The sequence below is a fragment of the Alosa pseudoharengus genome, unplaced genomic scaffold (assembly GCF_046254945.1).
Source record: "Alosa pseudoharengus isolate Yale_2024_CS ecotype anadromous, Long Island Sound unplaced genomic scaffold, YU_APseudo_1.1 YU_APseudo_1.1_scf_13, whole genome shotgun sequence".
Classification (NCBI taxonomy): Eukaryota; Metazoa; Chordata; class Actinopteri; order Clupeiformes; family Clupeidae; genus Alosa; species Alosa pseudoharengus.
In genome coordinates, this window is record NW_027468598.1 from 38192215 (window position 1) to 38215856 (window position 23642).

General features: G+C 45.0%; 1 protein-coding gene across 1 annotated transcript in view; it reads left to right on the forward strand.

Annotated features, from left to right (window-relative positions):
• The first annotated feature begins 733 nt into the window (after positions 1–733).
• The window catches only part of LOC143121428 (macrophage mannose receptor 1-like), an 84359-nt gene continuing 61450 nt past the window's right edge, over positions 734–23642 (forward strand). Inside the window, exons 1-5 of the mRNA XM_076281788.1 lie at positions 734–870; positions 2213–2385; positions 20107–20391; positions 20981–21149; positions 22805–22905. Coding sequence (XP_076137903.1) covers positions 863–870; positions 2213–2385; positions 20107–20391; positions 20981–21149; positions 22805–22905 — 736 coding nt within the window. The 5' untranslated portion in view covers positions 734–862. The remainder of the gene's footprint in view (positions 871–2212; positions 2386–20106; positions 20392–20980; positions 21150–22804; positions 22906–23642) is intronic.

Below are 23642 nucleotides of genomic sequence, written 5' to 3' on the forward strand. Positions count from 1 at the left end.
AACAGACACGCAAACACACACAAACACACTTAGATACTAGTGTTGTAGTACTCAGGACCCCTTACAGACTCTGTAGGGTGTCTGATTGACTTCACCCCAAGGACACAAACATGCCTAGGGCCTAGGCCATTAGAAGGTTAAGGGGTTTTGTAACATCCTTATCTCTGTTAATACCAACTGGATGGGTGGATCATTGTTGGGGGGAAGTATGTTGTGATTTTCTATGTGTGTGTGTTAAAGGTATAAGAAGTGGCTTCACCCACAGATGTGTGGGCTTGTTACTTTGACATTGGATAACATGCTCCTGGTATCCTGGATGGCACTCAATATGTAGAGTTTGGCGTCACCACCCCCCCCCCTCTTTTAGTACAATAGTAAACTGAAGAGGATCTATCTTTGATGCTGTGTGCTATGACACATTTGCCACTTCTGTTTGTGTGTGTTTGTGTGTGTTTGTGTGTGTTTGTGTATGTTTGTGTGTGTTTGTGTATGTATGTTTGTGTGTGTCTGTCCATTTGTGTGCAGGAACTGTATTAAATGCAAATGAAGGTCTATGTAATTCTGAAGAAGACCGTGTTTGTGTTTGCGTGTGTGTGCTTGTGTGTGGGTGTGTGTCAGTGTGTGTGTGTGAGAGAGAGAGAGAGAGGGCGAGAGAGAGGGAGAGAGAGTGAGAGGGAGGGAGAGAGAGAGAGGGAGTGCTAAGTATCTGTAGCCAAAGAGCTCTGGCATCACACTGGACCTGCTCACAACAGAGAGAACTCAGAAAGGAGGACTTGTACAGACCGACTGGAGAGAAGACACACACATACACACACACGCACACGCAGGCACGAAGGCCAAAGGCCACGGACGTCCAGCAGACATGGACAGGTGAGTGTTTGGTGTTCTACACACACTTCCAGCAGACATGGACAGGTGAGTGTTTGGTGTTCTTCCAGTGGGCTTTGATGAGGAGGCGTTCTTTCTCTCTCTAACACACTCACACACACTCACAGAAACATATGGTAGATAGATAGATAGATACTTTATACTATAGCATACTATGATATAGGTATAGGCATAGGCAGTGTTTGGTGTTCTACTGGTGGGCTTTGAAGAGGAGACGCTTTACCTCTCTAACACACATACATACAGACATTGTGTGTGAGTGTAGTGTGTGTGTGTGAGTGTGAATATGTGAGAGATGGTTTGTTGTGTAAGATTGATATGTGTACATGACCTGTAGCCTTTAATGTGGTGACTGGGAGCTTCAATGTGTGTGTGTGTGTTGGTGAGTGGGTAGAGAGAGAGAGTGTGTATAGTGTTTGAAGTCATGAGCTGTGAAGGGATACAGAAGGAAATGATTTCACCCTCCGGTGATCTGTTTCACACAACACTGACCTGTTGATCCTGCACATTTACATTTGCATGTGTTCATTTAGCAGACGCTACCCAAAGTGACAGTGAAGTACATCACTTATTACAAGCAGAGGAACTTGGGGTTAAGTACCTTGCTCATGGCCACAAGGGTGGAAGCCAAAAACTGACCCCACAACTTTTCAGGCTACTGCATACATGCTGTGGGTTCAATTCCCGGCTTCCACCTTTGTGAATAGTGGATGCTGATATGGAAGTTGAAGAACGTGTGTGTTTAAAGTGCCTAAAAGACAAAGAAGGCTCTGTGTAGACGGTTGTCAGAAAGAATGGCTAGTCCACCGACTCAGCCGAAATCAGTAATATATACATTTTTGACTGAAAAGGGGGATTCTAGTCCAGAATTATTCCAAAGATGGCATCGTTTATGAATTATTCCAAAGATAGCATCGTTTATGAAATATCTTATAAGGGAAGGGGAAAAGGGAAATACACCGTCTGGAAAATATTGTTCGATAATCAATTATGTCAGCAAGACAGATCAGTCAGTTGGCTGAGATCCATTGTTGGGCGTTGCATAAACTGTTATTTTATCTATTTATCTGCAGTGAGATGTGGTGTATTACAACTTCATGCTCTGTCTCACATGGTTGCTACTGTTTTTGATGCTGAGAATCATTTATTTCTGATTTGTTGATATTTGTTTTCTGGGATACCACATGCTATGTATGTGGTAGTTGTGTGTGTTCAGTGTCTGAAGTGTGTGGTTGAAGGAGAGGGGTTAACAGACTGCTTTCATGATTTGTTCTCCTATTGCCTTGTACTGAATGATGTTGTTTTGTTGTTGTTCTCTCTCCAGAACCCACATGTTCTCTCCATGTGAACCCACATGTGTTCTCCACAGAACCCAGAGCATCACCCTGTTGCTTGTGCTCCTGCTGGGTGAGAGGACAGTCCACTGCCAGGGTGGTTCTCCAGGTGGTCCAGGTTCTCCAGGTGGTCCAGGTTCTCCACGTGGTCCAGGTTCTCCAGGTACGATCAAAAAGCCCATGGCTATATTTTACCGGTATTAGCTGATCAACAAAGAACTGGACTGGGCAAACAGGTTTGATGTGATATGCAAATCTCTAGGTTTGGCAGGTTATCAGTTGCGTCTGTACATTTCAAGCCCTTAGTTAAATATAGATCTATCTGAACATTTTGTCAAAATGTAGTTGTTGACATATTCTTATTCTGTAACAACTTAATAAGGTGAGGTGTTTCTTGAAGTTGTGTGCATTTTTGGACACTCACTCACTTTTGAAGCTCAATTATCAGAACTACTCAGAACGCAGATAGAACCTTATAATCCCAAGCTCTACTGAGCATAATGGCGCCTCGTGAGCATGCCAGTGGTATTGCACAATAGACACAAAAGATCAGCAGCTTGGCACAGGTCATTGTGAAAGCCTGAGAAGAGACCAAAGGCTGGTGAGGAGCTTGTTTCATCTAAACAATAACAACAACAACAACATGGTTCTGCAGACGCCCAGCTGTGAATTATATATTGAATATTGAACACGTTGAATGGGCTCGTTAGGGAAGCAGTTGAATTGGCACGTTAGGGAAGCAGTTATATGGGTACGTTAGGGAAGCAGTTGAATGGGCACGTTAGATATGGCACAGCTGTCCAGTGGTTCTGTCGGCTAGGCAAATCACACATTAGATATGGCACAGCTGTAAGTGGTTCTGTCGGCTAGGCAAATCACACATTAGATATGGCACAGCTGTCCAGCGGTTCTGTCGGCTAGGCAAATCACACATTAGATATGGCACAGCTGTCCAGCGGTTCTGTCGGCTAGGCAAATGGCCTCCACCAAACAAGTGATGTGGCCGTCTGTGCTTGAGCAGGAAACAGCCCAAAGCCTGGGGCCCAAACACACAAACAGCAGCTCCACACACATGCTCACTTAATAGGCTCTGACTGGACACTGTGGCCGCAGCTATGCCTCCACCTGCTGGTCAGATCAGGTAATGGCAGGCAGTTCAATGATCCTTGATCTAAAGTCAGAAGTGATCACATTAAAATGGGTTGGGATGCTTTATGAGTTTGGGATCTCCCACTGCAAACTGAATGGGTTAACTGAGAGGGCAGTTTAGTCTGTTACATGTTTAACTGAGGTCAGCTCTATCAGTAAGGCCATCTTTAATGATTGCAGCTTTAAATGACCTCTCCTAGTAGTGGAGTGGAACCATAACAATTGTGCATTTTGTGATAAAAGCCAGAAATCTGTACCAGTCCTAGTACAAGGTTTATTTTCCAAAGTTGCATACCTTCTGTGTACATCACAGAACAAGGTGAACCCAAAACCCAGACAAACCTGTTAGTGAGTTTGAATTCAGCCTGCAGAATTCCTGGAAGTCGTAAGTCAATGAAGCCTTTCCAAACCCACTCTCAATCTCAATTGAGATATGCGGTGTCAACGAGACTAATTATTACACATTTGTAAAGTTATACAACTGTGGAATGTCAATGACCTCAATTCCTCATTACTGACAATAACTGGGGTCATCCATGTGTTCCCGGGTCCTATGTTTCCAAGGCCCTATATTCCCCAACTGAACATGGTAGATAGAGGGTCCTACTGTATGTTCCCAGTGTGCTATGTTTCCAAGTCCCTATATTCCCCAACTGTACATGGTAGATAGAGGGTCCTATGTTGCCAGGGTGCTATGTTCCCAGGGTCGTATGTATGTACAGTATGTATGTATGTATGTATGTATGTATGTATGCATGTATGTATGTATGTATGTATGTTCAGTAGACTGTTGGTTGTCATATCAAATCCACAATAATTAGAACCTTCTTATCAGTCTGCATACAGAGACACACTTTACATAATTGGGCACATGCATAATATGCCAGTGAAGTTTTTTTTCCGTTTTTTTCCTGACAAATAAAGATGAACAAAAAACAGTATTTTACATGGCCTGCACAAAGCGTTGTGTGTGGCATATTGTGTCAGATCTTCCTAATGTGACAGGAGCAGTAAGGAGGGGAGACCAATCACAGGAGAGAGGGACTTCGTTAAGAGAATTTCTTTGAATGTTCAGCAAACACAAGTTCAAAAGTGTATGCTATTTGCACCCCTGTGTGAGTTTATTTTGGCATATTGATCACACAATGTTATAATAATAATAAAAACAAGCAACATGTTTTTTTGTTGTTATGTAACAGGGTGTGAATAGCTCAGCTGTGTAATAGACACTCTGAATAAGGTATGCTGTTTGCATCAATATATAGTTAGAAGTGGATGCTATTCGTACCTGGTGTATATAGTACTGTATGCTATTTACACCCTGGTGCAGGAACTAGCTAATTGTTGCAATCAAAAATTCCGTTTGAGAACCGATTTCTTGTTCAAATTGCGCGCCTTCTCTCCAGAGACGTTGGTACATATGCACACTCACTCTGCCAAAACGCATCACACGGGAAATGAACCCCAGCCTCCTGCATGTTATCTGTGACCACTGCACTATCCTCTTCCATAAGTACATGGTGTTTGCGGGTAAACTTATAGGCCTTAACGTCATATTCACGACATTTCTGTTAACTAACAAACTGACGGTTGTATGTGTTCACTGAACCAAGAGTATGAAAATAAAACACAACTTTTCAATCTAAAACTTAATCTGAACAGATATTAGTGCCAAAACCTTTCAGAATTCTTCACTTTCTGCTGACGAAAAAACGAATGTCCGCCATGTTTTTTGTGCACGTGAGCAACGTCTTTTTATTGTTATGTCACAGGTGTGAATAGCTCAGCTGTGTGGCCAAGGCTATTTGTACCAGGGGTGTAAATAGTCACTCCGTTATTTATTACTGGTGTTTTATTACAAATGTCTGAACATAAATGTTTTGTTAAAGTGCGGTCGCGGCTCCACTGGAGCTATAAGACACTACAGCACGTAGACACTGAGATAAGGGCAACAAGCAATACATACAAACTAGCCCCATGCATTTCTATGGAGTATTTTTTGAGTGCTGTGTCTCCACATTAGAAAGTCTCTGGCTTAGGTACTGACTACAACAACACAACACTCATCACACACAACACACACACAGTTACTACACTGACAACAACACAACACTCATCACACACAGTTACTACTGACTACAACAACACTCATTTCTCCTCACACAGATATCAACATTATAAATTTAATTTTAGCTGCAACAGAGGGGTGACATCTGCTGTTAATTGTGTTCACTCACTCAGCTCAAATGTACTACACTGGGAATATCACTCATGATCGCCCCCTGATGGCTCACTGGGAATATCACTCATGATCGCCCCCTGATGGCTCACTGGGAATATCACTCATGATCGCCCCCTGATGGCTCACTGGGAATATCACTCATGATCGCCCCCTGATGGCTCACTTCTGCCTCAGACTTTACTCACATTTTAAAGCTCTTGTGATGTTCTTACACAAATACACGTCTGGTTTGGGTAATTCAGGCAACTGGGACTGTGTGGTGGCTTTTGCGGTGCTCTAAGTCAGTTCTAAGTTAGAGTGGAATAGTCTCTATAGCAGGGCTATTCAATTAGTTTGTAATGGGGGCCAGTTCATGAAAAGCATCACAACTGAGGGGCCGGAGAAATGCGGCTTGAAATATGAGTAATCACATTAAAGGGACACCAGGCAAGCCTGATGCTTTTTCTCTACGAAACTCCCCCTCGCTCGGTCTGAAGCTCTTTTCCTTTTCTTTGCATCTTCCGTCAAGGGTTTTCGCTGCTTCGTTGCCGGCTCTGCCATTATACACACATTTGCAACAATCGCTAGCATTTCGTTAGCCTCCCTCTGTGCTGTGGATGCAGGATGGAAACTGAAACTGCTTCGGTCGCCGGGTACGATACACTGAACTTGCAAGCGGGATATTCTTCCTACAGGCAGTAGGGGCGGGCGAGAGAGTCTTCATTCGCCCTGTAATGAGTCATTTAACCATATACCGACTTACGAAGATGAGTAATTAACACAAAAACGTTGCCTGGTGTCCCTTTAACAGCTGTATATACAATGAATTACAACAGCAGCAATATGGGTGTTCAAATGTTGTATTTTGTACATGCATAACAACATCATTGGCTGGTTGATGGTGGCTAATATGGAATGAAATCTGTGATAACAGATAACACAAATGGAATCTGTGCTTTGCACAGTACTGCTAGGTCCAAGATTTCCAGTGAGTACAAACAGGATTCAAACACTGTTCAGGTGTAATCAGTCGCATAGCTCTTCTGACTTATTCATGGGTTTCATCAGGTCCCTTTCCACAGGTGTATCAAAGCACCATGCAGCCTGCATTGATAATCAAGGTGCTTGATTTTATACACCTGTGGAAAGGGACCAGATGAAACCCATGAATAGGCCTTGTTGCATTGCATGTAAATGCAATGGACTATTATCGCTGTTCTTCTTATTATTCTTCTTCCGACCAAATTCAACGTTTAATGCGACTGAAACCGCTGAACCGTCTGACCTCATTCAAAGACTCCTACAAAGCTCTTGTAACGGACAATCGTAGAATGTATTTTTCATATTTGTAAACTTTATACTTTTTGAGATATTTACGATAAAAGAGCGATAAAATCCCATAGACTTAACATTGACCGCCGTGGCGGGCAACTTTTAGCATTATGACGTGACCTGCACCTGATAGCAATCAACAGCTGGTCCGCTGCAATCTTTTTATCACTGGAGCTGTGAATCTTCTGAATGTTTTGACCTGCCGTGATACTTTACTTGCTCGTAAAACTCTCCTCCAGAGGCACATTTCTCTAACTACAAACAAGGTAAGTGGTCCGATTTTTGGTATTTGACTCATTTATGTCGTCAAACATTGTTATGTAGCATTCTACTATAGGCCTAGGCTATGTATGAAATGATAGGTCACAAGTAGCCAAACTCGGTAGTTCTAACGTTAGGGGAATAGTTAACGTTAGCACTTATCCTATCCGTTGATATTTATTATGTAAGGAAAGTTATGAAACCCACCTAATCAACGTTAATAAGTCGTCACTTTAAATTGACCGGTTAGCTGTAGGTTTCGATAACGTTAGCTAACAACATTCAAACCTAACGTCGCTCCCAGCTGAGCACTGACGTTAACGTTACATTTGCTCACTAACCAGTAGCGTTTTAACTAGCGTTATACTATCTGGCTCTTGATAACCTGTGGAAAAGGACCTGATTAAAACCTTACTGTTTGGAAACGGACCATATGACCAAAGTATTGTTAAAACACACTACAGAAGTTGAGGTATAACGTTTGTGCTGTCAACATAGCTACAGAGTATGTTTACTTGGCCTAGGCTACTCATTTCTGCATTATTCTGGCCTATAAATTAAAGCTTCCCAGTTGTTGTAGGCTACATCCTAAAGTAGGCCTAGCACTGCTACATCGTAATCTGTAGAAAAAATGTGGATAACAGACCTAGCAAGCTGTAAGATATAGTGTAGTTGGTTATCAAGATGCTTAATATCAGAATGGTCCATCCTTAAGACTCAGTTTATGATTATCAACAGCAACAACACACCCTTTGCCTACAAAGTGTTCTAAGCTGTTTACTTTAAACTGTTTGGCTGTCAAATTAATAAAACACGTCAAACATGTTGCTTTGTTTGCCGTGAAATACTATAGGCTAGTATATTTAACTACCATTACAGATTTATGGTGCAACAACCTCACTTAAATATCTAAGTTGTATTGAACAATTGTACACATTCCATGTTTTTGGTATAACTCTAACTTGTTTGCTTTTGTCTTTTAGGGACCAGACCAGACCAGTGTGGTGATGACCGTGTATTACATTATGTGTGTGCCTGTCTGTGTGCACATCCTGCCAACCATACATCGCTGACATTAACACAAACATTAATTCCTAAAAAACATGTGACCATATCTCAACATATCTGCACATACCTTTGAACTATAGACGTAGATCTGAGATCTACACTGAGACATTCTGAGTATTATATTGTTGCAGGAGGACTATGCCGACAACTATATGAAGCATGTGTAGTGAATGTGACCGGCATAATTCACCTTTGTTATAACTGTTCAGGGATCGCGGTCCCTTTAAATGTTATGAATGTGTGATGACGTGTAGCCCCATGCCTGTTTTGTTGCTGGACAGCGCCATTTTGTTTTTCAGTGTTTTTTCCTATTGAAATAAACGAGACACGCATTCGTGTGCTCAACGTGAGAAATTGTCTCTTGCGATTTACTGCAATTTCCACACTGGTGACCCCGACGTTAGTCTGCTGGACGTATCCAGAGACACTACACGACCATGACCGCGAACGCTGTTACCCTCAAACTCCCCGAATTCTGGGAATCGTCGGCGTCGGCATGGTTGGCCCAGACTGAAGCGCAGTTCGCGTTGCGTGAGATCACCGCGGATACAACAAAGTACTACTACGTTGTGTCGGCTCTCGGAAATTCAACAGCATCCAGAGTGGTGAGCCTTCTTAAAAACCCTCCGGCAACTGAGAAGTATATAGCACTCAAAGCCCACCTGTTGAAAACTTTTGAACTGTCAGACGCTGAGAGAGCCAGCAGGCTTTTCTCCCTTCAAGGACTGGGTGACAGCAAACCATCTGAGCTCATGGACCGTATGCTGGATCTCTTGGGTGAGCACAGACCCGATTTTCTTTTTATCCAACTTTTTCTGCATCAGCTGCCTTCCCAAGTCAGGGCTGCACTAGCCAACACCACAATCACTGACTGTCGGAGGCTGGCTGAAGAGGCTGACAAATTCTTCCTGGCAAGTCAGGGACATTGTGTGGCCGCGCTTTTTCCCGCACACATCGCTCCTGTGACGCTGGACGACTCCACACTCATCGCTGCAACCACTTCTCGTCGGCAGCAGTCTTCTGGCCCCCAACAGTCTTCAGGCTTGTGTTTTTATCACGCCAAGTTTGGACCCAAGGCTAACAAATGTCGTTCGCCATGCAGTTTCGGCGGGTCGGGAAATGCCAGGGCTGGCGCTCAGTAGTGGCCATGAGCGTCGGCCGCGTAGGCAGGCTACTTTTCATCCGTGACAGCATCTCCGGACGACGTTTCCTGTGCGACACGGGAGCACAGAGGAGCGTCCTGCCTGCATCCCGTTTGGACATGGTGACTGACAGCCACGGCCCCCCTATGGAAGCTGCCAATGGTAGCCCCATCCGCACGTATGGAACGAGGTACGTTGAATTGTGTTTCGGAGGACAGCGGTTTGGCTGGGACTTTGTTACAGCAAAGGTTGCCGTTCCCCTCCTCGGAGCCGATTTTCTGTGTGCACAGGGACTGTTGGTAGATGTAAAGAACCGCCGTTTGATTGACGCCGTCACATTTTGTTCTTATACGTGCACGCTCAGCGGGACTGACTCCATACGACTGTCTAGCATGCTCTCAGCCTCAGATGACTTCCACCGTCTACTTGCCGAGTTCCCAGCGCTCACTCAGCCCACCTTCTCTGCATCCGCCGTGAAGCATGGTGTGGAGCACCATCTCGCCACTACTGGTCCACCCGTCTACGCCCACGCTCGGCGCCTCGACCCGACCAAGCTTGCCGTTGCAAAGGCTGAATTTGCAAACATGGAACGCCTGGGTATAGTCCGTCGATCCGACAGCCCGTGGGCATCACCCCTCCACATTGTCCCCAAACCGGGCGGCGGCTGGCGCCCGTGTGGCGACTACCGGCGGCTTAATGAGGCAACGACACCTGACCGATACCCAGTCCCGAACATACAGGATTTTTCAGCTCACCTGGCAGGTAAGGTGATTTTTTCCAAGGTGGACCTCGTCCGGGGATATCATCAGGTGCCGGTGCACCCACTGGACATTCCCAAAACAGCCGTGATCACGCCATTTGGTCTTTTTGAGTTCCTGCGCATGCCATTCGGCCTTAAAAACGCCGCCCAATCTTTTCAACGCCTCATGGACTCTGTTCTACGGGAGCTACCTTTTCTTTTTGTGTACTTGGATGACATCCTCGTAGCGAGCACGTCCAAGTCTCAGCACCTGGCGCACCTCCGAACCCTTTTTGAGCGACTTAGCCAACACGGGCTAATTGTCAACCCCGCCAAGTGCCAGTTTGGTCTCTCCACCATTGATTTCCTGGGACACAGAGTCACTAAGGACGGTGCAGTCCCTCTCCCATCAAAGGTGGAGGCAGTAACACAGTTCCCACGCCCGCTCACTGTCAGATCCCTACAGGAGTTCCTCGGCATGGTGAATTTTTACCACCGCTTCATCCCTCGAGCTGCTCAGCTTATGCGGCCCTTGCACGAGGCCTTGAAAGGTAAGCCCAAGCACATTGTGGACTGGTCAGAGAGCAGGGACAAGGCTTTTGCTGCCACTAAGGCAGCCCTGGCGAATGCCACCATGCTGGCGCATCCTTCTTCAACAGCCCCCATCGCCGTCACCTCGGACGCCTCGGACTACGCTGTCGGTGCTGTCTACGAGCAGTGGGTAGGCGGGGCCTGGCAGCCGCTGGCTTTCTTTAGCCGTCAGCTGCGTCCCAGCGAGCGTAAGTACAGTACTTTCGACCGGGAGCTGCTGGGTCTCTACCTCGCCATCAGACATTTTCGTTCCCTGCTGGAAGGTCGACACTTCACTGCTTTTGTGGACCACAAGCCACTGACTTTTGCCATGGCCAAGGTGGCTGAGCCGTGGTCCGCCCGCCAGCAACGTCATCTGTCCTACATTTCAGAGTTCACTACGGACTTGCAACATGTTGCTGGTAAGAACAACTACGTGGCGGACTGCCTGTCACGGGCTGTGGCGGGGGCAGTCCATCTTGGCTTTGATTACCACCGCATGTCAGCAGATCAGACCACAGACCCGGACGTGCAACTCCTGAGGACCTCAACTACAGGGCTGCAGATCGAGGACGTGGTTTTTGGAGATGCTGGCACCACGCTCCTGTGTGACGTCTCCACAGGCAGTCCTCGGCCAATCGTTCCCACAGGATGGAGACGACAAGTTTTTGATGCCATCCATGGTCTCTCCCACCCAGGTTCGAAAGCGTCACAGAGACTGGTTGCAGCAAAGTTTGTCTGGCACGGCCTCAAGAAGGACGTTAGGGACTGGACTAACACCTGTGTTGAGTGCCAACGGGCCAAAGTACACCGTCACACTAAAGCCCCGCTAGAGTTGTTCCCGGTTCCAGAGAGACGTTTTGACCATGTGAATGTAGATCTGGTCGGCCCTCTGCCATCTTCTCACGGTTTCACATACCTGTTAACCATGGTTGACAGGACCACCCGCTGGCCTGAGGCTGTGCCACTGACGTCGGTGGCAACTGTTGAGATGACACGGGCCTTTATCGGAACCTGGGTTGCTCGTTTCGGCACCCCTTCGGATATATCCTCTGACCGAGGCGCGCAGTTCACGTCTGAGCTGTGGAATGCTGTCGCTCAGAGCCTCGGGGTGAAACTCCACCGCACGACTGCGTATCACCCGCAGGCTAACGGACTCTGTGAACGTTTTCATAGGTCAATGAAGGCTGCCCTGCGTGCCAGCCTCAAAGACAGCAACTGGGTCGACAAACTCCCGTGGGTGATGCTGGGCATCAGGACCGCGCCAAAGGAGGACTTACAGTCCTCATCCGCCGAACTTGTTTATGGACAGCCGCTGCGGGTCCCAGGGGATTTTGTCCCTAGCACCACGGTTCCTTGGTCTGCTACTCTCCAGCGGTCAACTCTATTGGACAATGCGAGGTTTTTCGCACCTGTCCCTACTTCCCGTCACGGCCTCCCTCAGTCGCACATTCCCACTGGGCTTCAGACGGCTGACTATGTTTTCATTCGCCACGATGCCCACAGAGGACCGCTACGCCCGCCCTACGAGGGCCCATTCCGTGTTTTGGAGGCAGGAGACAAACATTTTGTGGTGGACATGGGCGGCAAACCGGAGCGACTCTCCATTGACCGCCTCAAACCGGCTCACTTGGATGTGGCCAGGCCCAGCCCCCACGACGCGGACGGCCTCCAGCTCTGCCCCCACCCCCTACTCCCCTCTCTCCCAAGCCTCCCACACGCCATGCCCCACACCCGTGTCATGACGGGACACCTGCCGCAGTTGGGTCTCATCGACCTCCGGTACAGCACAGCCGTTGTGGCCGGTTAATACGCCCACCTCCCCGTTGACTGTTGATTTTACTTCTGATATGGTGAATTCTGGGGGGACGTGTGTAGTGAATGTGACCGGCATAATTCACCTTTGTTATAACTGTTCAGGGATCGCGGTCCCTTTAAATGTTATGAATGTGTGATGACGTGTAGCCCCATGCCTGTTTTGTTGCTGGACAGCGCCATTTTGTTTTTCAGTGTTTTTTCCTATTGAAATAAACGAGACACGCATTCGTGTGCTCAACGTGAGAAATTGTCTCTTGCGATTTACTGCAATTTCCACACATGCATACATTTGAATCATGTGCTGTGACATCTGTGAAACTTAGCTGTGCTGTTAGACTTCTGTTTTTAGACCTGAGCTGTGCTGTGTGAAAATTAAGATTTTAACCTAAGTTCTGTCTAAAACTGATCATCTGAAGGGCTGAATCTTGTTCTTCAGTCTATATCACCATCAAAAGTGACCTATTTATTACAATTAACTGAGACCTCTAGCTCTTGCTGCCATTTCAGAATTACCACTGATAAATAGATATGTCTTAGGATAATATGATTGGCATTATCAAGTTCTGTATATATATACACACACACACACAACTGTGATTTTTTTTTTTACTTCAAGCTTACATTGGTTGTTAAGTGTTCATTAGTGTATTCTGAGTATCATTCTGCTGTATTAAAACAAAGAATGTTGATCAATATTGAATTAACAATTTATTTTTACTGATTGTCATATACTCTAAGCTAACATCTAATCAAGTAAGTGGTTTTCAAGAATACTGGACACGTCTATGTAATCTGAATAATCATACTGTAAGTAATTTAATGTTATACACAGCATCTTTTTTGCATTTACATGCAATGGTAATTCCCTGGAATTGCATTTTCTAGTTACATTTGACGTTCCCACCATTTTTGAGATGACCGTGACCCCTAGATTTTTTTTAGCAGTGGGGGCAGGCCAGTCATAATAGCCTAATAATAAAAACACGGGGGTCCGGGGGTGTGTCCCCCGGGATTTTTTTTATTTTCTGGTTGCTAATCACGTAGCCTGGCAATTTGCCATCCCCTTGGTAAGCTTCGCTTCTACAAGGGTCTGGGATCTCGGCTATTGACGAACGTTTGCAAGCTGGATGCGTGGACTCTGTAGAAGTTTGAAACGATTGGATCTGATTTCACCCAATCGCTAAAGTTTGGCCGTGACGTATGTTATGCGCCAGCTCGATCGTGAAGTAAGCTACACTACAACACTCAGAAATTGCCCACAACAATTATCATTCCCCACCAAAGCGAACAAGATGGATGTAAATGACCATGCCAGCTTTGCGATACAAATGTAAGAGTTAGTGGAAGAATAGCAAATAACTATTCAACAGTAAGGTTGAAGATAACATATTGTAACGCCGATGAGAAGTTAGGAGACGGGGAGGCTGATATATCGTTCCAAAACTCCGGTAGTTTATTTCCTATAGATTAGGGTTTCTCAACGGGGGCGGTACCGCCCCCTAGGGGGCGTTCATACAACCTAGGGGGGCGCTGGGAATGTGAGAGTTTTTTTTTTTTTTTTTTTTACATTTTAAACTTCCATGGTTTTCACATATTTTTGGTGCAAAAATAGGCTACCTGAAATAAATAGACTATTTTCATTCATGGGTTTCTAACCCCTCTACCGTCCCAGCTACATTTTACTGTTTATCTATGCTCAGTGGTCATACAGTGCAGTTCGGGCCTGCACACGCCCGGACTCACGTCCCCAGCCCTGCTCGCTGCTCTGGGGGTCGTTTCTAGAAAGCATCGTTTGCTAACTTGCGTCGCAACCTTGGTAGTACGCTCCATCGTTCTTGGATTTGGTGTTTCTAGAAAGGGTAGTTCGAACTCTCAATCGCAAACAAGGACGCAAAGTTTGGTCGTTTGAACTACTGCACTTGTGTACTGCACTTGTGTCGTTCCTTGGTAGTTCCTGTTGGTGTCCGGAGCGCCTAACCAAAAATCACAACCGCCTAAACCAAAATTTGCGAAGTGGATGTTTATCTCATGACTCAATGATTGATCTATCCTGTAGCTTAATTTTGATTAAGACACTGACTCCCCTACTTGGCTCATTCTTGCTATTTATGTTAATTCAAGTATTGCCTTGCTTTTAGTATTATAATCTTCACAGTCCCTTACATCAGCAGTGATAAATAGTGTAGTGGCTAAAGCAGATGACTTATTATCCCAACGTTGTAGGTTCGATTTTCTTATGATGTGAGATTGTCCTCTTGCTTCTCGCTATACCTGCAGGTGAACTAGTGTGACATTCAATTGATTTTGACTGATGTATTATAGGGCTACCTATGGTCTCTCGATGTAGAGTAACTATATACATAAATATGTATGGTCAAAACCTATTGTTGTGTCTCGTAGGCCTACTCTTAGTCAGAGATGAAAAGAAGACATAGGACGCGAACTCCGGCCGAGCGCTCAGCGAACTGACGCGCTGCCGTTAAGCCACGAGACAGTTGTTATCCTATGGGATACCCAGACATTTGTCCAGGCTATATATTTTTTCCAACATAGATATTTAACACAAATAATGACTCATATTGGTCTGCTTAAATTAACTGTTTTATATGCTTGCAATAGGTTTAGGTTTTGGCTGATGGCAATGACAATGCCAGCATTAATCACTCGGTTTAGATTAGAAAAGTGTCGACATAGGCCGTGACAGAACATTTCTAGGGGGTGGGGTATTATACGTTGCCACTGTTTCCACCAATGATATGTATCGCTGCATCATCAACAACGTTGTTGGAACTACGGTGTTCGAACGTCGGAGGTAGTGAATTGCGACACAGGGGGTCGTTTCCAGAAAGCATCGTTTGCTAACTTGCGTCTCAACCTCGGTAGTACGCTCCATCGTTCTTGGATTTGGTGTTTCTAGAAAGGGTAGTTCGAACTCTCAATCGCAAACAAGGACGCAAAGTTTGGTCGTTTGAACTACTGCCCCTAGGCAGTCGCACTTGTGTCGTTCCTTGGTAGTTCCTGTTGGTGTCCGGAGCGCCTAACCAAAAATCACAACCGCCTAACCAAAATTTGCGAAGTGGATGTTTATCTCGTGACTCAATGATTGATCTATCCTGTAGCTTAATTCTGATTAAGACACTGCTCCTCTACTGGGCTCATTCTTGCTATTTATGTTAATTAAAGTATTGCCTTGATTTTAGTATTATAATCTTCACAGTCCCTAACAGCAGCAGTGTTAAATGGTGTAGTGGCTAAATCAGATGACTTATTATCCCAACGTTGTAGGTTCGATTTTCTTATGATGTGAGATTGTCCTCTTGCTTCTCGCTACCTGCAGATGAACTAGTGTGACACGTAGATTCAATTGTTTTTGACTGATGTATTGTACCTATGGTCTCTCGATGTAGAGTAACTATATACATAAATATGTATGGTCAAAACCTATTGTTGTGTCTCGTAGGCCTACTTTTACTCAGAGATGAAAAGAAGAGATAGGATGCGAACTCCGGCCGAGCGCGCAGTGCACCAACGCGCTGCCGTTAAGCCACGAGACAGTTAATAACCCTATGGGATACCCAGGTATTTGTCCAGGCTATATATTTTTTCCAACACAGATATATAACACAAATAATGACTCATATTGGTCTGCTTAAGTTAACTGTTTTCTATGCTTGCAATAGGTTTAGGTTTTGGCTGATGGCAATGACAATACCAGCATTAATCACTCGGTTTAGATTAGAAACATGTCGACATAGGCCGTGACAGAACATTTCTAGGGGGTGGGGTATTACACGTTGCCACTGTTTCCACCAATGATATGTATCGCTGCATCATCAACAACGTTGTTGGAACTATGGTGTTCGAACGTCGGAGGTAGCGAATTGCGACACAGGTACGATGCTTTCTGGAAACAGGTGTAACAGTGTCGTTGTTTGGTCGCAAGTTGCGTCGTACCATGGTGGTTGAGCAACGTCGTTGCTAACTTTTCTAGAAATGACCCCCGGGTACGATGCTTTCTGGGAACAGGTGTAAGGGTGCATTCAGTGCACGGGCAACAGGAGGTGTCCACTACAAAACAACAAAATGATCGCTGATAAATCACGGTCTCAATCACTCGTCATTCACACTCATCGGCCAACAACGCAACACAACTCAGTCGCACGTAATCCACTTCTACTCTGACTAAACTTAGACGTCTTAGAACCCCCTATTCTATTCCCTTCCCCTTAGCAATCGCTAACCTATCCATACACCTAAATATTCCCTCCCGGACACCTCCCCCCAATCAAAACACATCAGAACTCATTGACACATTCCATGACACAGGAGGGAGAGGGAGACACAAACACTCGCGCACACACACACGCACACGCCGGGAACACAGAAAGCCCAACACTGTGGCAAATAGCCTCAGCGATACAATATCATCACAATTGTCAAAGCTAGATGTGATCATTGAAAACACGCCGCTTCATTCATACCGGGTCTGCCGCACATGCTGTAATTTAATATCGAGGCTACTGCGCGATACAAATCAAACGTTTCCCAAATCCCATAGGGAGTAGGGCCACGACATCTTTGCCCGAAATAAAATGTGTTAAAGACTCTTTTTGTTCGGAGTTCAGTTCCTGAATATTTGGAAGCGTAGCCAGCACGGACTGAATTGCTTCATTAACTTATGCCATTGCCAAACTCCTCGAGGACTACAATTCAAACACAGCGCAGAATCTCGACGTCGTCTCTCACAACTCCCGCCTCCTGCTCGCTGATTGGCGCGGAGTCGAATCTACCGCTGCGAACGCGGCCAATGGCCGGAATCCCAGACGGAGTGGTGGAGGGAGATGAAAATCGAGCGGAAGTACGTAGGAAGGCAATTAAGCCAGGCTACTAATCACGCTTTTTTAACATGTTTTGAGAGGGACAGGCCCATCTTTTTTCTGACGCACCTCATGTTACCCCATGCATTAAAGGTGCCATGTGTAATATCCGCCAAAAAAACAATTCATACTCCACATTCCATAAAAGATGGAGGCAGTATACCTCCAGAAAGTGAGTTGGTCTACCCTAGAGTAACAACCGAGAAACGTGTATTGCAGTTTGGCTGGCGGTTATGTTGCCCGCATACCGCCTCCCATGGCCGAAGCTGGTATTATGACACCTGTCGGGCTGTGGCTAGTAATTTAGCATGCTAATTCTGGTTGATATCTCTGCAGCACTATACCTTGCCATTTTTTGAATGACATCATCGCCCTTATTTCTTCTCATTCTTTTGATGCGTGTAGCTCATTTTTTGGATATTTTTACCTCAATTCTTACACATGGCACCTTTAAACCAAATGTCACTGCTTGAATAAATGAAACACATAGCCTACTGAACATGGGCATCGTCATAGTTCACGATGACAATGAAAACGTTTAGCCTACTTGGTTTCTGACAGAAATTACGTTTTGTGGGGTGGGTTGTGGGGTGGGTTCACCACACACATCAACACGAGGATAAGCACATGATGTACAACTAAAGAGACTAACACGCTAACAAATACACAACATGCTAAACGTAACTACAACTATTATAATCGACATTACACATTCTAGCATTCACTCGCACTGCATTCTGGGAGACACTCATTCAACGTTAGACATGTACATCCACCGACGCTACAATATTGTAGAAACACAACCACGGCCTTTATTTGGTGAACGGAGGTGCAAATCATCTCCTTTACTTTCTTTATTATAAAGTCTACGATTCACTTTAACGTTTTGCCGTCGCCATTTACAAATATGCAATTTACCTTCGTTAGGCTATCATACCCTACTTTTTGCTTCGAATCGCAATTGAGTGCGCATTTAATGGAACATGCCACATGATTTCCAAGAGGCTTTTAGACAGGCTCATTTCAGACTTGCTAGTCTATAATTGCATTTGTTTATGTTAAGACGTGAAGAAATGAAGGACATCGGCAATAGCCAGGCTACTATATAGAAATACTTTGAAATTCCCTTTGAGTCGGATCTGCTCCACCTTTCCACCAAGTTTTGCAGAAATTGTTCCCGTGTTTTTTTGCGATATTGTTGACAGAAACTATTTGTGTGGTGCAACCTGTTAAATATTAGTAGATAAACTCCAACGTGCCAATTTAGGTTGAAACTAAACTATGGCACTTACGTTCAGCTTATAAATGTACAAATGTAATGAATTGTAATGTAGCCTAACTTGTTCAATGGGCTGAGGTGCAGTGGCTGCAGGACTAAAGCGAGTGAGAGATGCAAGAGTGGACAACAGCTCATGCGCTTGCTAGAGATTACATTTTTTTTAAAGGGCCAGTACAAATGACCTCGCGGGCCGGACCCGGCCCGCGGGCCGCCAATTGAAGAGCCCTGCTCTATAGTCTCCTGAAACATGACTCATGATTGCTCACCTCTGCCACCAACCCAGTGACAGTGAATGCAGCCATGCCCTTTTGTTATGTGAAGCCAGAACTCATCAAAATGAGAGTTGCCTTATTCAAACAACAGCCACAGCTAGTGTAGTGTAGTAACGGCTATATGGAGCCAGTGTTAGCCACAGCTAGTGTAGTGAGAGCTACATGGAGCCAGTGTTAGCCACAGCTAGTGTAGTGAGAGCTACATGGAGCCAGTGTTAGCCACAGCTAGTATAGTGAGAGCTACATGGAGACAGTGTTAGCCACAGCTAGTGTAGTGTAGTGAGGGCTATATGGAGCCAGTGTTAGCCACAGCTAGTGTAGTGTAGTGTAGTGAGGGCTATATGGAGCCAGTGTTAGCCACAGCTAGTGCAGTGTAGTGAGGGCTATATGGAGCCAGTGTTAGCCACAGCTAGTGTAGTGTAGTGAGGGCTATATGGAGCCAGTGTTAGCCACAGCTAGTGTAGTGTAGTGTAGTGAGGGCTATATGGAGCCAGTGTTAGCCACAGCTAGTGTAGTATAGTGAGGGCTACATGGAGCCAGTGTTAGCCACAGCTAGTGTAGTATAGTGAGGCAGTGTTAGCCACAGCTAGTGTAGTGTAGTGAGGGCTACATGGAGCCAGTGTTAGCCACAGCTAGTGTAGTGTAGTGAGGCAGTGTTAGCCATGTGGTATCTGGAGTTACAGAGATCGGCCCATGTCTGCCTTTGTATGTTTCATTGTCAGCTAATGAACTAAACGAGTGTTTTGGAACTTCTGTAGCCGTTAATGGGCAGAACCAGGAACTCACTGTCACTTATGCCTCAGCACGTAACTTTGTTAAGGAACAAATATTTCACAGAGACTAACCCATATGACTTGCTTATAGTATCATTGGTATTTATTTATTCTTTTAATTTTGTTATGCCTTTAATCAGATAGGATAGTGGAGAATGACAGGAAGTGAGTGGGAGAGAGAGTAGGGGTTGGATTGGGAAAGGACCACAGGGTGGGAATCGAACCCGGGTCGCTGGCGTTTTAATGAAAAATCACTGAGGAGAAATGCAGCCAAATTACACATATAGTTGCTCCTCCCACCCTTCACAGTTATCATGTTGTGATGTCATTTCCTGGTGTTCTTATCTTCCTTCCTGTCTCCTGTCTTGTCTGTGCGGGTGTAGAGTCTGATGGGACATCACCACCCCTTGCCACTGTGTACCAGAGGTGTCCTCTGAACACCACTCTCCCACCAGGGGGCGCTGTGACCCTCTCTTGCCTGTCGGACTGCCAGGGGGGCTGTTGGAACTCCACGGAGTGCCAGGGGGGCTGTGGGAACAACGCGCGCTGCCAGGTGGTGTCAGGACGAGTCCAGCTGCACATAGAGTCTGTGCAAGAAAAGGATGGAGGTTCCTACTACTGCAGCACTGATGGAGACAAGAGGCTTTTTAGTCTACAGATCAACTCAGGCCAGTGTTACACACACACACACGTGGAAACACACACACACACACACACACACACACACACACACACACACACACACACACACACAAATGGACACACACACACACACACACACACACACACACATGGAAACACACACACACATACACACACACATACACATAAGGCACATTCAGACACAACAGTTCGAAGATCACAGTTCTACTAAATAACTGGAGAGGCTACCCCTAGAACTACACAGTTCCTAGAACTACACCGTTCTAGAACTACACAGTTCCTAGGGCTTTTTTTGCATTCACACACAGTAGGAACTCTGAGATCACTTAACACACATTAGTAGCCCAATTATTACATGAATATGAATGAAACAGACAGCATTGCTGTCAAACTAGAAGCTCATGGTGTCAGGAAGCATTAAAAAAGAAAGAATCAGCATTGTTAATAAAATGTCTTCTCATCTGTCCTGAAGGCATTTGTTGCATGACAGTAGTCAATCTCTGCAGCCTTCTCATGCAGTTTTTATGTGACGCAAATTTAAACAGAAGCTGAATTGCTGTGTCTGAGTGTGTGTGTGTGTGTGTGTATGTGCAGATGGTTGTGCTGTTAGTGAGATCCTCCAGTACGGGGTGGTGTTTGTGGGTGAGATCCTCCACACGTTGCCCACCTCCAGTGCCTGGCAGTGCCAACTGAACTGCACTCTCCATGCCACCTGCCAGTTCTTCTCTTACCTGGAGCCGCAACACGCAGAGGACCAAACAAGGTACGCGCAGAACACCAATCCTAACCACAGAACATCAGCCCTCAAGAACTCAGTTCTACCATAACCACAGAACATTCTTTCCAACTTGACTGACTGCATCTTCAGTTTTAACTTGACGCAAAGTCATCATCCCATAGTCTGCTTCATTCATATCGGTCCATTTCTTTCCAACTTGACCAAAGTCATCCATACACTTGCGCAGACACCTGCACTATTGTCTAGCAGCATAGTTTATATTTTCCTGTCTCTGATTTGTTTGTAATGGTGGCTGGTATTGTTATGCCAGTCTACCTACTGGTTCGAAACTGCTGGTGTCAGCCTACAGCTTCGTTAGCATCGTTCGTTAGATAAATTGATATTATGTGAAGCAGCTGCCATTGAAACTTTCTTTCTCAACAGTGAGTTTTAAATTATGAATCTAAACACCTCAAGTCTTGAGTTTTTATAAACAAACCACCAAAAGTGAAATTTCGTTAAGTCAGTTCTTTGTTAGGCTGTGTGATGACACACCATACCGTTTGCTATTCAGTTCACCTTGCTTACAAGTTATGTTTTCAAAATCAAAGACTGGTTTGTGTTCTTTCTGGATTTAAATGCCATTCAGAAAGTCAATGAGAAAGTCCACGTTCCACGTTTTCATATCAACCTGAATTAAGGAGGTGGTGGATCGATCTGGTTCTATTTTAAATAAATCACGTCTCTTTCATAAGGCCGCCTTGATTTTGAACTTTCACGCTGTGGGTGTGACAAAAGCGGAAATGGGGCAATATGTGTGTAACTGAAAAGTGCGGAATTGGAAGTGCACGCAAGTGGGAGAATTCGGCCCATAAAGAGTTAGGAGTCCTCCCAACTTCTTTTAAGCTGTCCCAGACTTAGCTGCTATTTTAAGGGCTAAAATGCTTTGTGAATTCGCCAGTTTGGAGCTACTTTAAGACCCGCTGACTATCAAAATACCGATGTGCTATTTGAAGTTGCGCTGCTTGATATTAAAGGGAATTACAAATGTAATTCTCATTGGTTTAAATGATGTTACACCCAAAACACACCCATGACTGATTAAGAAACCTAGGAACGCCTTGTTGCGCCGTCCACCCGATATTTGATAACGAAAACACTCCCAATGTGGACTGGACATCCCACTAAATTTAAATAAGATTTTCGCCAGTGACCATGCATTTAAGACTACGATAATAGGGCCTTTTTTGAGTGTAAGAATAAGCTTTGCGTTGCGCTTTTCACCACCTTGCGCCGGGTGCATGATAGGGCCCGAGACACGTTATGTTGTGATGATATTGATTGACACATGTTATGTTGTGATGGTATTGACTGACACATGTTATGTTGTGATGGTATTGACTGACACATGTTATGTTGTGATGGTAATGATTGACACATGTTATGCTGCGTACAGAGTCATTTGAACTGTATGCCCGCTGATCACGCCTCTTGTGCAGTAGAAAATACACAGCAGACTCCCCAGACCAATGGTCAATCTTAAAAGATTGAGCTTGGTCTGGTAATAGCCAGACTAGACTGAGACATGTTATGTTGTGATGGTATTGACTGACACATGTTATGTTGTGATGGTATTGACTGACACATGTTATGTTGTGATGGTATTGACTGACACATGTTATGTTGTCTTCTGTCCACAGTAACTGCACTCTAATGACCAGAGACTCCGCCCAGCACTTCTTTGTTAACGCCTCCATAGGAACCACATCAGGGTTCTCCCTGAGGAACTGTTCTGGTACAGGTGAGAACTATGGGGTCTGGGAACTAGACATTCATTTTCTCCTATTTGAAACGTGGTTTGCGAATGCCCAGAGCCATTTATTGGATGCTACGAATGTCTATCAAATGCGTCTGTACGTAGCTTATAGCGGCTTCGGTGTGTCGTCATCGTCTTGCTGCCCTCCCTCCGTTCTGTGATTGGTCCTCTAACTGAGGCGAAAATTTGCTCCATGGAATCCAGGCTTCCTAGCAGCGTGAATAAAATTGAGCGCGTAAGGCAGCATGGGAAAACCCAGGCTAGGTGAGAACAGTTTGTTGTAAAATAAAATTGGTCCAAAGGCACCATAGTTTTATTTGTGTGGACAAAAGAACATCAGTACAAATACAGTGAGTCCTTTGAAGCTCCTGTCAACCCTTACAACAGTCCACAAGCCAACTGCTGATACTGCTCCTGTTACACTAATCTCAATACGCCACTGTCTGGCTGAATCCTGCTATGTAGCCTAAATATCAAACAGCATTTTTGGAGGATTTTTTGTGACTTATCTGTAATTATAATATCAATCTATCCTTCATTGTATGTGCCAATCAATCGGTCAATAACTACAATTAATAATCAAATACATTCCATTTCAAATCAAATTCAATTTAAATAATTTATTTCAAAATGTTTTTACCTTTTTCACGATTTATTGACATATCTCATGAAGGATTGAAAGATTTATTGAAGGATACGTAGGTCCGGGTCCGTGTAACGCT